We start from the raw sequence: 13,800 nt of genomic DNA, 5'->3' as shown, positions 1-13,800 counted from the left end.
GACCAAGGCTCTGACAGACAATGTGACGTACACAGTGTGGGGCTAGGATTCAAACCCACACTCTATGCTACACCCTGCCCCCCTGCCCCAGGGGAGTGGACAGAGGAAGACAGGGACAGTCGGAGGCAGAGGTGGGAGGGCAGGTCCCTCGGGGGCCTGGGCCTCTCCCAGGTGCCTCTTGTGCTTCTGCTGCTCATCCTGCCCATCCCCCATGCAGGATCCTCCAAGCAGGCCTGGAAGTGGAACGTCTCTCCCTCAGGAATTTCTTCCATCACTTCCATTCCAAGCGAGGCATGTGGAACCGCCGCCAGATGAAGATGCCATGATCCCTAGGCGTGGCCCACTGGACCGACGGCTTCCTGCTCCTTGACTTGCGGTTGCTCCCCGAGTGCCCCTGTCACTGCTGGAGGAGGAGAGGGAAGGGGAGCAGAAGCCATGGTTGGGCCCCGAGAGGCCTCAGAGCTAATAACCCCACTCCGCCAGGAGCTGTCGCCTCACACAGACGGCTGCCGAGGCCCCTCTCTCCACCCTCTGGTCCTTCGAAGGGAGGACTTTGGAACAAGGGCCCGGCTGGCTGCTTGCTCCCAGCCAACGGAGATGGGGCAGCTCAGGGAGGGCGGCACGATTAGGTCAAGGAAGGAAAGACCTGTTTGAGCGATACCATCCTGCTCAGTGAGTGCGATCCGGGGTCCACCCAAGTGCTCCACACAGAGAGCAGTGACCAGCATCGGGGAACTCTTCCATGGGACATATTTTCTTAGGGTTTTTATTTTTTTAACAGAAAACTAAAACTGGAACTGTGCAGACCCAGCACCGACTGTGAGAGAGGGGCGGGGTGGTGCATTTAGGGAGTGTCCCCACTTGCATACCTCAGACCCACTCCTGCGTGGAGGTGTGTCCCTCGGTTCTTGACCCGGCAGCTGGTTTATAACCCGAGGAGCAGCCCTCAGCTCTCCTCTAGGCTCGTGCCTTCCAGAGACACACGTCCCTCCCAGGTGGCCACCGGACAGCTGGCCACCCATTAGGGCATTAGCCTTACCCTCCAGGCAGCGCCAACTTCATACCAACCAGAAACACAGAACGGGCATCCTCTTCCTGGTGCCACAGCAGGCTTGGGAGACAGGGAACTGCTGGGCTGTGGGCTCAGCCATCCCCACTGTTCGGACGAGGTGGAGAAGGCAGGGAGGAGAAGCCCTTTTCTGAACCAGCCCCACTGTGAGCTGGGGCCCAGGGGACACTGAAGCCGAGAGGGAAGAGGATTAGATGTAAGTAATCCTTCGACTTAGACGGGAGGGGGTGGGGGTCCAGCCGGAGGGGATGAAAAGGGAATGGGAAGCTCAAATCCTCACAGCCCGGCTTCCCCACAGACTTCCCTCCTGCAGGGAGAGCCCCTGTCATGGCCCTGAGTAGAAGAGGAAGGGGTGTGGGTGAAACGGAACCCTGAAGCAGGGACCAGGGCAGGAAGGGGTGACAGGTTTGGGGAGGTGAGGGCATCGCCCTGAGCTATCTCCTCCAAGTGGAAGGGAGCAGGGCCCAGGAGGAAGTGACAAGTGAAGCTGTTTCAGGGAAAAGAGCCCTTGGCCTTGGTGGTCTAGGCCACCCTGTCCATCCCTTGATGATCACGCACTTATCTTGCACTAATAATCCCCAGGTGCCTTTGTGGCGGGGGTTTTTCTACTGCTGCTGGTGCTGCCTCTGCTGCTGGGTTCCCCAGTGGTGCGTTGGACACTGGGCTTTGAACTCAGTGTGTGTTTGGTGGGGTGAGCACAGGGCCCCCTGCTGTGAGGAAGGGTTTATGGGGGTGCAGCAGGGCCCAGGGCCCAGTCAGCTGAGCCCAAGCTCCATGCTGTGGCAGGGTCCAGGTGGTGGCCCACTCTCCCTGCTGCGCCCTGCGTTCACCAAGAGCATAAACTTACACAACTAGAAGGACCTGCAACTAAGATATACAACTATGTACCAGGGGGGATTTGGGGAGATAAAGCAGGAAAAAAAAAAGAGCATAAACTTGGCATATGGGAGAATGGAGCCTGTTGAGAACTTTCTGGAGGTTGAAGAAAATCCTGCCTCTAAGAAATCAAGAAGGACAGATTTTTCAATTACAGTCGTGCACCACATCATGACGTTTCAGTCAACGGCAGACCGCATGTACCATGGTGGTTGCATAAGATTAGTACCATATGGCCTCGGTGTGTAGTAGGCTATCCCATCTAGGTTTGTGTAAGTGCACATTATGATGTTCGCACATAAACAAAATCACCTAACGATGCATTTCTCGGAACGTATCCCCGTAGTTAAGCAACACGTGACTGTAATATGTGGTGGCTTATGGCTGCCATAACTGCCCCCTGGACTATGGCTTTTTATGGTCCCTGCTCGGGCTTACTCCCTTTAAGAAAGGGTTGTAGGGAGTAGGTGAGAGCTGCAGTTGGCCGGCTGGGGTGCCGGGTTTCTTTCTGGGGCCACTCCCATCCTTGGGCATTGCAGTGGAAGGCCTAAGCCAGCCCACACAGACCTCCTGATGACAGGAGGCAGCCCAGCCTCCCACGCCCTGCCCACCACCCCCTCTGCCCCTGGCCGTGCCTTGTGTTTGATGTTTGTTACCTCCACACCATCTGCCTTAAGCGGGAGGGCCTGACAGGGGCCCTACTCCCTAGGGAAATGTCTAGGGTCTGGGGGGTGGGAGAGGGAAGTGTTAAATACAGCATCTTCTTAGAAAACCAAATGGCTCCTGTGTTTTCCTGTTGCCCATCCACGGTGGGAGAGGGAGGGGCTGCGGGCCCCAGGGTTCACATCTCTGTCCCTCAGCTGTCTCGTGTCCAAAGGACATGCCAAGGCCCCTCCCACACCCCCTCCAGCCTTTACCATTAGTTAGTCCCTCTGTGTGGGGACAGCCTTGTCTGTGCTGTGGTTTACTCAGGAAGGGGACAGCATTGCTCCTGTCTAATGCGCTCACAGTCAGAGCAGACCAGGTGTTCTGCGTTCTGCAAATTACTGGAGATTGGTGGTTTTAGCTGAGAAAGGCTGGCGGACACCTGGGTGAGGAAGGCTAGGTACAGGGCCAGAATGGTTTGGTGAATAGCGCAGAGAAGCTGGGATGTGGCTTATTCTAAAATAAAGACCATCTAAAGATCATTTCTGTTTGAGGTGGGGATGCCCTGTTGATGCTTTACAGGTGCAGATCTACCTTCCTAGTTATACTTGGCCCAGCAGAGCTCAAAATTACTGTCTATTCCTTAAACGCATGCCCGAGAGAAGGTGCTGATATGAAAGCTGGAACAGGTTTATTGTGGCTCTCTAAGGACTGTGCATATGTGCATCGATCCAGAGTCAACGAATCTGCCGTCGATGTCACAGGTGGTAATTAGCCCAAGGCATATGGGGCCAGGAAAGGCGACTCGAAGCAGGACCCAGAGGAGGGGGAGAGATTTAAAAGACTTTTCTCCCTCCAGTTTTGGGGTTTGCTCCTTTGAGCCCATTCCGTGATGCAGATGGAGAGGGCATCCAGAGACGAGCCTGGGTGCATAAAGATTGACTCACAGGGGATTTGCAGAAACTTTTATAGATAGACATCATTCCATTTTACAGAAAGGGAAAACTGAGGCCTGGAGCAGAGGGAATGGCTGGAGCAGATGGGAGGAATGGAGTGGAGTTAGAGTCCATAAACTGTGGATTCAGCCTTAGGTAGACATGCCTCAGGTCAGGAGATGCTGCTACCAGGAGGAAAGGTGGCTGGTACCCAAGTCTGAGCTCAGGGCTCCAGACCAAGATGGAACTCACTTAGACTGGTAAAATATCACATCTTAATTCAGGTGCTGTGGGTAGGGAGCAAGGGCATCTACACTGCCCTTGTAGGAGCTCTCGCAGGGGCTGTGGAGAGTGCCCAGCAGCCTGGAAGATCAGGGAGGAAAGAGGCAGAGGCACTTCCAGACCTGGTACCTGTAGGGGAAGCAGAGAAGAGGCAGTGAAGAGGGCAGGTCAGGCGAGCGCTCCTCAGACTTTCATGGGCGCACGATGCCCCTGGCAACCTTACTAAAATGCAGGTGCTGATTCAGTAGGCCTGGAGTGGTGCCTGAGAGTCTACAGGTCCAGCAAGCGTCCAGGTAGCTTTGTTGCTGCTGGTCCTTGGACCACAATTTGAGTGGCAAGGACTGCTGGACAACGCCAAGGAGAAATCCCACATCTCCCTCTTTCCTCTTGCTGGTGGGGCAGAGTGAACCATTAACCACATTGCCTGTCACCCATCCCAGGCAATAGAGAAACCCGAGCCTGAGAACTGAGGAAGAGTCACTCATTAACAAAACGAGAAGGCCTTTCCGAGTCCCACTCCAACCTCTTCCCCAAGATCCCCTCCTTCCATTTTTGCTTGGCAAGGATCTCTCTTTCCCCAAGCCCCTAGAGGTGGGAGAAGAGGCACCTGGGAGCCCTTGGACCTGGGGATCTCCCATCCTCCCTCACCTGGGTCCCAGGCTGTGTTCACAGAGGATTCCTTGAGGTCCTGGAAGCCAGGAACCCTGTCTTATGTGCCCCGAAGGCTGTAATGAAGACGTTGATGACAACAGTGATGAAGATCAAGGTGGTGGCAGCATTGTTGAGCTGGTTTAGTCGCCATTGCTTTTCTACCTCATTGAGATTCAGCCGTGCTGTGGAGAAGTGGGGAGTGGGAGGTGACGGGGTTCAGGGCAGGCTGCCCCAAGATGCGCCACTCTGGTATGCGAATTATTTCGAGCTGAAGAAAATAAAGGCTCAGAAGACTCAGGAAGAGCATCCGACCTTCCCCCTCCCAAACTGCCTAAAAGAATTTAACATAGAAGGCCCGTTCCAGGAAGGAGCTCATACCATGATAGCTAGAGTATGATGTAAAATAGGTGTGATAAAAGGACACCAACAAACCCATTTTTTTGGCCCAGAAAGACCTGTTTAACAAAACTTGCATTCCATCTCTATGTAAACTGTCTTCCTTCCCTTTGAAGCCCCAAATCACTATCCCCCCAGACAACATCCTCCTTGTCTGTAGCTGAAGATATTTAAACAGGCAGCCTGGGCCAGATGGCCGAGTTACTCAGTTTCTCCTGGGTTTCTCCCATGTATACATGCTTTTAAACTTGGTTTGATTTTCTCCTGCTAACCTGCCTCTTTGATTATTTGACCAGCCGTAAGAACCTTAAGGAAAGTGGGCGGGTGGGGCGGGGGGGGGGGGGATTCTCCCACCTCCCCAACAAAGCTAAGAGTCAGGGCAGGGGCCACAGCCTGGAGCTGCCCTCCCACCAGCCACTAGAGTTTAGAGGAAGCCTAGCTCAGGGATCCACGTAGAGTCGCTGTGCTGAGAGGCCGTGTCCCTCGCTGACCGGTGCCTGGGTCATCCACGTGATGCTTGCTAGAACTGGAACTGGGGAACTTATACTGACTGTTCTAAGAGTGGGATGCGGCTCACACAAAAGGCTCTACGGAACTCTGCTGCAGGTTAGTGAGGTGCTGGGGAGAGGCCGCTCTGTGGGATACAAGGAGGTAGGACTGTGTGGGAGTTGTTACTGGACACTCGTGGGTGCAGGGGGCTGACGCAGGTCAGCGTATGGTTAAGATGTTGGCGGGTGCAAACGCAGGGTAGTACACGGAGGTACTCGGGCTTTTCTTCCCACTAGGGGGCAACTGAGGCCAATTCCAGGCCTGGTTTCCTCACCAATGACCACGAGGAGGATTCCGATGACCACTTGCAGGAGCAGAGAGATGCTGATGAGGGTGACGAGGGTGCTGTAGTAATTAGAGGAGGGCCCCTGCTCCAGCACCGCTTTCAGCCGCGTGGCGTTGGTCATGAACAGAGCCGCGTCCAGCATGCTCTCTGCCACGCTCTTCTTGGTGGCATAATGGTTCAGGTTGACGGGCTGGCTCCTGGAGTCGGGGCTCCCAGGCTGTAAGGGAGAAAGCTCAGGCTTACCTGGGAGGCTTCAGAAGGGAAACAGTTGAGACTGGAAAGAGGAGAGAGGTTTTAAAGCTCTTCCCTAACCAGGTGAAAGACGAGGGCAAGGAACACCCTTCAGTTTTATGGCCTGAAAGTATAAAGAGTTCGACTAGAAAACTGTTAAGGAACTTCGAACTCTGAAGTGATGTTCTGTTGTAATGTGTATTCCTGTAGGCTGCCCTGCCCTCCCACCTTCACACATCCATCTGAAGAAAGGGGGGAGGATTCCCAGCTGCTTGAAAAATGTACCCTTCCTCATGTCATTTTACCTGGGCCCAGCCTGGTCTGGGGCCACTCTCCCTTCCTCTGAGATGAGAGGAAAGCCTCTCAGAAGACAATAGGAGGAGCTCTGAGGCTTGGGTGGAATAGAAAAAGGCACTTCTTCTCCCAGAGTCACAGGGCCTCAAGGTAGGGTGCACAGCCTAGCAAATGGACCGTGAGCTGTGACGGGATGCCACTCAGCCCCTCGGCCAAGGCCCTGCTCAGGCACCGCCCTCTGACTGTCAACCCCGGCCTGAGAACACGTGTCTGTAGGCACGGAGGTATGCACACAGCGCTGCATACTAGTTAAAAGCTCTTTACTTCATTTGTTTTTTATTATTTTTTTAGCTAGGATTTATTGATATATAATTTACATTTGATTTGATTTTGAAATGTAAAACAAAGCCCTTATTCTCCAGGAGTGGCTAACTGCAAAAGATGGAGTCACAGTGTGGGACATATGGTCGGGGGCCTCTGGGTTGGGCCAAGAAATTCAGACTGGATGCTGCAGGCAATCTGCAGTCACTCAAGAGAACTCGGGTTGTTTGAGGGAGATTAATTTAGGAGTGGTGCTTGGGATGGACTGGTTCAGGAGGGCCCAGAAGCAGGGAGACCCCTTGAGAGGTTATGGTCTGGATCTAGGCTCAGAGGAACAAGGAACTGAAGCAGAGTGGTGGTGAGAAAGGAGGACTCTGAAAGATGTTAGAGCGTGGAGGTGGGGAAGCTAATGGGCAGATCAGCACAAGTGGCTATCTGTCGAGCCGGTGGGTGGGTGGGTGGCTCTCAGTGGGTTCTGGGTGCTCGTTCTGGGTGTTGGCTTGTCTGGGGCCAGCTGGCCTGGTTGGTTAGGGCCAGGGGTGCCAAGGCCAACATCTAATATCCCACAAAGGCCACACAGTCACTGACGACCCCAAGGCCATAACCTGTGGTCATAGCCCACTTGGTGGAGGTTTGTCCTAGATCCAAAGGACACTCATTCGGTGAGAGCGTTTGGAGCAGGTGCTAGCCCTCTCCACAATTCAGCGCCCTTCTGCTGGGCGTGGCTGTGAGCTGGGCCTTCCTTTCCCCATCCTCCCCGACTCCTCCCCCTACCCTGTCTTTCGAGGAGTAACTACAAGCTTTGCACTTCCTCCTCCTTCCAAAGCCGACTCTCAGTTCAAGATCTGATAAACTGTGAAATTACTAGGAAAGCCTCAAGGGAGACCCCCTTCTCTGAAAATTTGCCTATTAACCTGATAAAACTTTAAATCCAAACCTCTGGTGGAGTGTTTTCAGCATCCACCAAATAGTGTGTGAGGGGCTGGGGGTAGAAGGGGTGGGTACTTGGGGCACAGAGAGCTTCCCAAGCCTCCACAAAAAATATCGCTAACTGCGAGTTTTAATAGCGTTGACAGGCTTTTGTTAGATCCATCTTAGAGCCACCGTTTCACGGAGGATGTGGGGTTTGCAGTGAGTAGGAGGGTGCGGATCTCATCCCCTCTCTAATTTAGGGCCTGCTTTTATTATGATTGGTGCCAGTTCAGGACTGCTTCATAACTGAGGATGCTTCTTCAGGGTCCGCTATGGTGGTGGGGGGAGCTCAGCAGGGTGCCCCCTCCAAGCTCCAGAAGGCACCACATCTCCAGAGTGTCCACGTGGTGGCGCATGAGGTCCCAAGAAGTGACTTGGGAGCCCTGGCTGCGCTGCGGCAGGAGGGTGTGTCTGCCCTCAGAAATGCACTGACAGGACGGAACTGGTGTGAACCCTGGACCCCTCGGGGGCCCGGGACAGGGAGCCTGCTTCACGAGCCTGGATAGGCCAGCCTAAAGCCCACCACACACGTGTGTCAAACGAGAGCAAGACTGAACCAAGACTGAACCAATCCTGAACCGGGCCCCGGGGGCGGGGGGATAACGTAGAGGGGGAACAGGGGGGAGGGGCCTCCGGCACCAGCGCCGGCTTGGGGGATTGTGCTTAGAAGGCAGATGGTTTTGACCTTGGGAGAAGTTGCTTTGAGAGGGGTCACCTCATGGTTGCATCTTTAAAAAGCAGGGAAAGGGGCTTCTTAATCCTCTGAGCCAGTTTAGGTGCAGCTCCTTCCTGAGGCAGAGGGATGGATGAAACGACCTCAGAGCCCTCCCTTATAGCTTGAGGATTCGGTTGGATGAACCCCTAAATCCTGCAGGATGCCACCCTTTTTACCCACAGCCCGGAAACTAGGAGCAATCCAACGAGGGTCAGGATAAAAGAGGAGGGTGGAGGTAGGGCGGCCCTCCTCCCGCCTCAAGGAGCTGGCCCTTTAAGGCCGGGCCAGGCGGGTCGGGAACAAAGGCCCGGAATGTGGGCAGGGCCGGCCTGCGGAGCCACCCAGCGTGAGTCATTCCTATTTCGCGAGACTCGAAATCCTTTCTCCCGCCCGCCGCTTCCCCTGGTCCTGGCCTCAGCCTCTCCCAGCGCTGCCCGCGGTCCACCTGCCGCACCCTGCAGGGCGGCTCTGCCAGAGCTTGCACGGGGTGGGCTGGCGGCCTCCCTTGCCCCTCGAACCCGCGGGCCCTCACCCTAGCTCCTGGCCCCTTTCTTCTGGCTCCTCGGAGCAGGGGCTGGTGGGCTGGGACTCCTGGCTTCTGGGCCCAGCTCTGCCCCTGGGCTTGGCACTTTGGGCTTCAGTTTCCATGTCTATAAAACAGAAGGAAAATCCCCTCTCTACGGAGAGACTGAAATGACTCTGTTCCTCCCCAAAAAACAAGACAGAACTCCAAGCTCTTCTCTTTTTTTTTCCCCCAGCCTGAGATCTGTCTTTCTATGACCCTTTGTCTCTCAGTAGCTTATCTTATTCCATCCTACCCTACTTGACCCTCCTTGGAGGCTGACCCAGAGACTCAGAGTCCCGTTTCAAATGAATGCACCGCTGGAAAGGGCAACCCGTCAAAATGCTTCCAACCAGTGACACCTGAACACCAGATGGGGCATTTTGGTTGAAGTGAAGCTGGGGGGGGGGGGTAGGGGGGGTGCTCGTGGGGGGAGGGGGGTGCTGGGGGGATCCGCAGTTCCATTCTGGAGCTCCATGGGGGGTTCTGTCCAACAAGAGCACCTGGGCTTGGTGACTGGGGTGGGATGATGCAAGGGGGTTAGGGAACTACGCAGACCCACTCCACACGTTTCCCAGTTCGCCCCACTCCTGGGCCTGCCCCAGCGCAGTCACTTCCCTGCCTCTGCCTCTCCCTTTCCTCTTGTCCCAGCTCAGATTTCCCTGTCAGCCAGGCTGTCCTGCCAAGTCCCCTCTCCCAGGGCCAGTGTGGATCCCATCCCCTGAAGTCATGGATTGCTCCATTGTTCGGCCAGACAATTATTTATCCCTTCATCTTTTTTGGCCCATGTTTTTGTTTCTTTGCAAAATTTGAGTTAGATAGGAAAAGAATGCCTCTTTTAACAGAGAAGTAAACAAATTTTTACATTGTTTATTGACATTATGGTCAGTGGGGACCATGACCTCCAACAGATCATTCTGCCCTTTCCTGGAAACAGGATTAGAGGCCTGTTCTCCCAAAGGGGTAAGTAACCGTCCTACCAGAAAGCCATGGAATCCACTCCTCAGAGCGTGTAGGACCTGGAGCCCGTGGCAGTGTGTGCCGGGTGGGGAAGGAGAAGGCCAAGAGGTGGGCATTTGTGGTAGCCAGGGGGATACCGCAGAAGGCACTCTGGGCCCAGGTTCAAATCCTGGTTCTGCCACAAGCTAGAGAAATGAGCAAGCCTGCTTCCACTTCTGGGCTCCTTTTACCTGGGAGATGAGGGGTTTGGAATAAATGATTTCTTGGGTCCCTTCCAACACAGAGTGATCTAGGAATGGGGAAGCCCCCTCTTCTGACTCAAGAGTCTCAGGGTCTGAGGACACTCCCCCTGGGAGGCGTGGAGGTCAGGCAGCTGTGGAGCCAGGCCCAGGGGCAGAGCCAGTGAGCCACTCTGCTCCAGGCAGCTCAAGGGCATTGGTGACCTATGATGAGTCATTCCTGTCAGCCCTGAGAAAAGCCATATGGCAGTCTCCCCGCATATCAGCTCAAACGCAGACGAAATAGGCCAGAGGAACAGGGGCCTGTTGGTGATTCTGTAAGTCTCAAAATGAACGACTTCTCAGAAGTGCCAGGCTTCACCTGAAAAGGAGAGGCCTTTGGAGGCTGGTTTCCCATAGAGAGAGAGGCAGAGCCCAGCCCAGGAAGAGTGGTTTGTACATGTGTATGGATTTGGGTGACCTACTCTGCCAATTTGCTTTTAATTAGGTGCCCGAGATCCCTAATCCTCTGTCAGAATTAAGTTTGAAAGGGTGCCTGGGTCTGTCATACTGTGCAGGCACACAGAGTAGGCTCTCAGTACGGTTGGAATGATAGTATTTCCCACTTACGGAAGGAGTACATAACCTTGTGCCTGGCGTAGGGTTAAACTCGGGACAGAGTCATCTTATCTAGTCCTCACATCATTATCATAGTTGAAAAAGTGAAGGCTCAGAGAGCCTAAGTAACTTGCCCAAGGTCACACAGCACAGTTTTTATCCCAATTCTCTGTGTGCCAGAGCCTGTAATTTTAACCCCTGCTCTGCTACCTCCCGGAAGTTGAAGACATACTCCCTGCCTCCAAGAAGCTTGGCATCCAAACATAAACATATGTGGCCTAAGATGAAAGAAGACAATTAAATACTCCCATAAGGGGACATACGTACACTTGCTAAGAGGAGGTATAACAGCTCTGCTTGAGGGGAACCTGCTTAGGCTTTCCTGAGGCTGCACTGGGCCTGTGCCCTGAGCCCCTACACCGCTGTGGCAGAAAGGGCCCTAGACCCAAGGTCAAAAGGCTCGGGCTCAAACTGGTGAGAGGTGATCTAGGTGCTGGGAGGAGGGGGTGGAGAGAGACTTTGATCTGTACTTTGTCAGTTTTGAACCATGTGAATGTTTGAACTATCTAAAAAAAAATAAATTTAAAACAAAAACAAATAGGCCCCCAGAAAGGCCAATGGTTAAAGTAAATAGGTTAAAATCAGGCCAAACTGATAACTTCTTCTGCCCAGGCCTTAGCGTCTCCATCTACGAAGCAGGAATGGTGTTGGCCCTGTTTGGCACAAAGGGCTGTTAAACGATCAGTGAGGGAATGTGGGCGAATGTGCTTTGGAAGCTGTCAGGTATTAAAAACAAAGGTGGGATGAGAGTGAAATCGCTCCTACTCACCAGAGCGGGCTCCCACCTGCGGGACTGGGGGCAGTTCCGAGAGCGGTGCTGACTGGCCCGGCCCAGCCCACGTTTCCCAGGCGCCCCAGCAGCTCCCATGGTCGTTGAAATGCCTCTCTGCCCCCTGGGCAGCCTCCCTCCTTGCCCCCAGTGACTCTCACCTTTAAGCTGCCCCAGGCCCATCTCTCAGGGAGGGAAATTCTCAGACAAGCCCACCCTGTGCCTCGGCTGCGGACCCTCTCTAGCCTGGTATCCTGCGGCTCCTCCCACCCAGGGAGGGCGGAGAGCCAGCCCTCATGACGGAGGACTCTGCCTGTGCCAGGCGCAGCCTCGGGGCCACACCACATTACTCACTGTTCCCTGAACACACCCCACCCTTCCCGGCCTGCTCCTGCCCTGCTCCAGGACTAAAGGCCTTTCTTCCCAGGCCCCCCACCTGAGGAAGCCTCCCGTTTCTTCTCGACCCTGCCCCATCCCCTCTGCCCAGGCCCTGGCAGAGGCTGGCCTGCTCTGCTGGCCTTGCGCTTCCTTCAGACTTCTTCAGATGGCTCACCTGGCTGCCACCTTCCATACTCCTGGGGCCCCACAGTGCCCCGCTCAGTGACTTGCTCACATTAAACACAAAATAAATGACGATAGCATTGAATTTTTTATGAGTTACTTCAAAGAGTTTTTTTCAAAAAAGGCAAAAGAAGGGCCGGCCCCGTGGCCCAGTGGTTAAGTTCGCTCACTCCACTTCGGCGGCCCAGGGTTTCCCTGGTTTGGATCCTGGGTGCGGACATGGCACTGCTCATCAGGCCATGCTGAGGCGGCGTCCCGCATGCCACAACTAGAAGGACCCACAGCTAAAAAAATATACAACTATGTACCCGGGGAGCTTTGGGGAGAAAAAGGAAAAATAAAACCTTAAAAAAAATAAAAAGGCAAAAGAAAGGGTCTTTGAGGGTGGGACTGGAGACACAATGGCATCTGGGTAAGCAGGGAGTCTTTGCACAGCGAGCCTTCACCCTTCACATAGAAGGCCCTGGCCAGGGAGGGCCTTTTCTGCCTGGTATCCTGCTTCAGGAATGGATGACTCAGGTTGGAAGCTGTCGCTGGTCTTCAGGCCAAAACCTGCAAAGGCCCAGACCCCTGAGGCCTCTGTCTGGGGCAGACACTCTCACTGCTCCTGACCTGTGCCAAGAGCAGTGGATCTTGCCCTTGAAAATCGATAGTCTCTAATCCACCAGGGTGGGGTGCCTTTTGAGTGTTATTCTGGTAATTACACTCAACTGGCCCAGGAATCTCCTCCAAGCCCTGGGCACAGTCCTGCTGCGAAGCTCCAGTCCCTGCCCCAGGCTGCAAGCCCGGCCTTACAGCTGCGGCGCCCTCGGGCACGTGCGGAGGCCTCCCCGGGAAGGTAGGCAGGCCTCTGTCATCCACCAGGGGGCCCCAGGAAACAGCTCACGGCCTGGCGTTAGCTTAACCAGCCAAGGGCTGGGCACCTAGTGTTTGCCATCCCTTTGTGAGTGCAGGAGCCGACAGGGTTTCTCTCTAACAAAAGGGGGCTATATATAAACGGAAGCAGAGTGTGCGGGAAGTGACAGGAAGGCCCGGGGGTGGTGATAGGAACGCCATGGGGCCTGCTTGCTTTTTCTTAGGAAGCATTTTCCACCTCCCCTGCAAGGGGTCATGTTGTCAGTGGTTGTCAGGAAACACTGTCATCTCAGTTAGGGGCCAAAGTTAATCACGGGTTTGCCACATAGAAATTTCTAAAGAATTTTTCTGCTCTCTCCCAGTACTCCCCCTAAACAAGAGAACTTTCCGAAAGAGCGCCTTGCTCTGGGCCTTCCAGACTTAGCTGGCACTTTCTTTGCTCTAGGCCCCACTTCGGCTTTGGGGTTCTCAGCAGCATTCCCCAAGCCCAGCCAGTCCACCTCTATTCATTGTAATCCTACTCATCCTTCAAGGGCCAACACAGTGAGCTAAAATTTAAACAATAATTAAATAATGAGAATGCTGTATGCCAGGCACAACCCCCATGAGAGGGTAGGAATAGTCCCATTTTACGACTGAAGACATCGAGGCTCAAAGAGCTCACCTGCCCAAAGGCACAGACAGTAAAGGATGGTCCTGTTGTCGAAATCCTAACCCTACATTCTTTCTTTTGCAGACCAGTGGTTCTCAAAGTGTGGTTCCTGAAGCTGCGGGGGCGGCAGCCTCACCTGGGACTTGATAAAAATGCAAATTCTCAGGTTCCACCCCTGGCCTGCTGAATGAGAAAGTTGAGGTGGAACCCCGCACTGTGTGTTAACAGGCTCCAGTTTGAGGTCCACGGCCTACAGTGTGCTGCCAGCTGGGTGGTCACTGGCACTTCACTTGCTTACTCTCTTCTAAGCTCGGTGCAGGACG

General features: G+C 54.3%; 2 protein-coding genes across 4 annotated transcripts in view; one reads left to right on the top strand and one right to left on the bottom strand.

Annotated features, from left to right (window-relative positions):
• B4GALNT3 (beta-1,4-N-acetyl-galactosaminyltransferase 3) overlaps positions 1–2,719 on the top strand; it is a 93,147-nt gene extending 90,428 nt beyond the window's left edge. Inside the window, exon 20 of the mRNA XM_014841808.3 lies at positions 218–2,719. Within this exon, the coding sequence (XP_014697294.2) occupies positions 218–326 (109 nt within the window). The 3' untranslated portion in view covers positions 327–2,719. The remainder of the gene's footprint in view (positions 1–217) is intronic.
• An 819-nt stretch (positions 2,720–3,538) lies between these two features.
• The window catches only part of NINJ2 (ninjurin 2), a 72,011-nt gene continuing 61,749 nt past the window's right edge, over positions 3,539–13,800 (bottom strand). The window contains exons 1-4 of one of the 3 annotated variants that reach the window (XM_044756341.2): positions 11,410–11,707; positions 5,678–5,906; positions 4,456–4,640; positions 3,539–3,936 (exon numbers count right to left, since the gene is read on the bottom strand). In XM_044756341.2, the coding sequence (XP_044612276.1) occupies positions 4,474–4,640; positions 5,678–5,906; positions 11,410–11,592 (579 nt within the window). In that variant the 5' untranslated portion in view covers positions 11,593–11,707 and the 3' untranslated portion in view covers positions 3,539–3,936; positions 4,456–4,473. Of the gene's footprint in view, positions 3,937–4,455; positions 4,641–5,677; positions 5,907–11,409; positions 11,708–13,800 lie in introns of those variants that run through there. The other 2 variants (XM_044756340.2, XM_070494793.1) reach the window with 2 other exon arrangements.

Source organism: Equus asinus, chromosome 22, assembly GCF_041296235.1.
Source record: "Equus asinus isolate D_3611 breed Donkey chromosome 22, EquAss-T2T_v2, whole genome shotgun sequence".
Lineage (NCBI taxonomy): Eukaryota > Metazoa > Chordata > Mammalia > Perissodactyla > Equidae > Equus > Equus asinus.
This window is presented reverse-complemented; position numbering and strand designations above follow the sequence as displayed.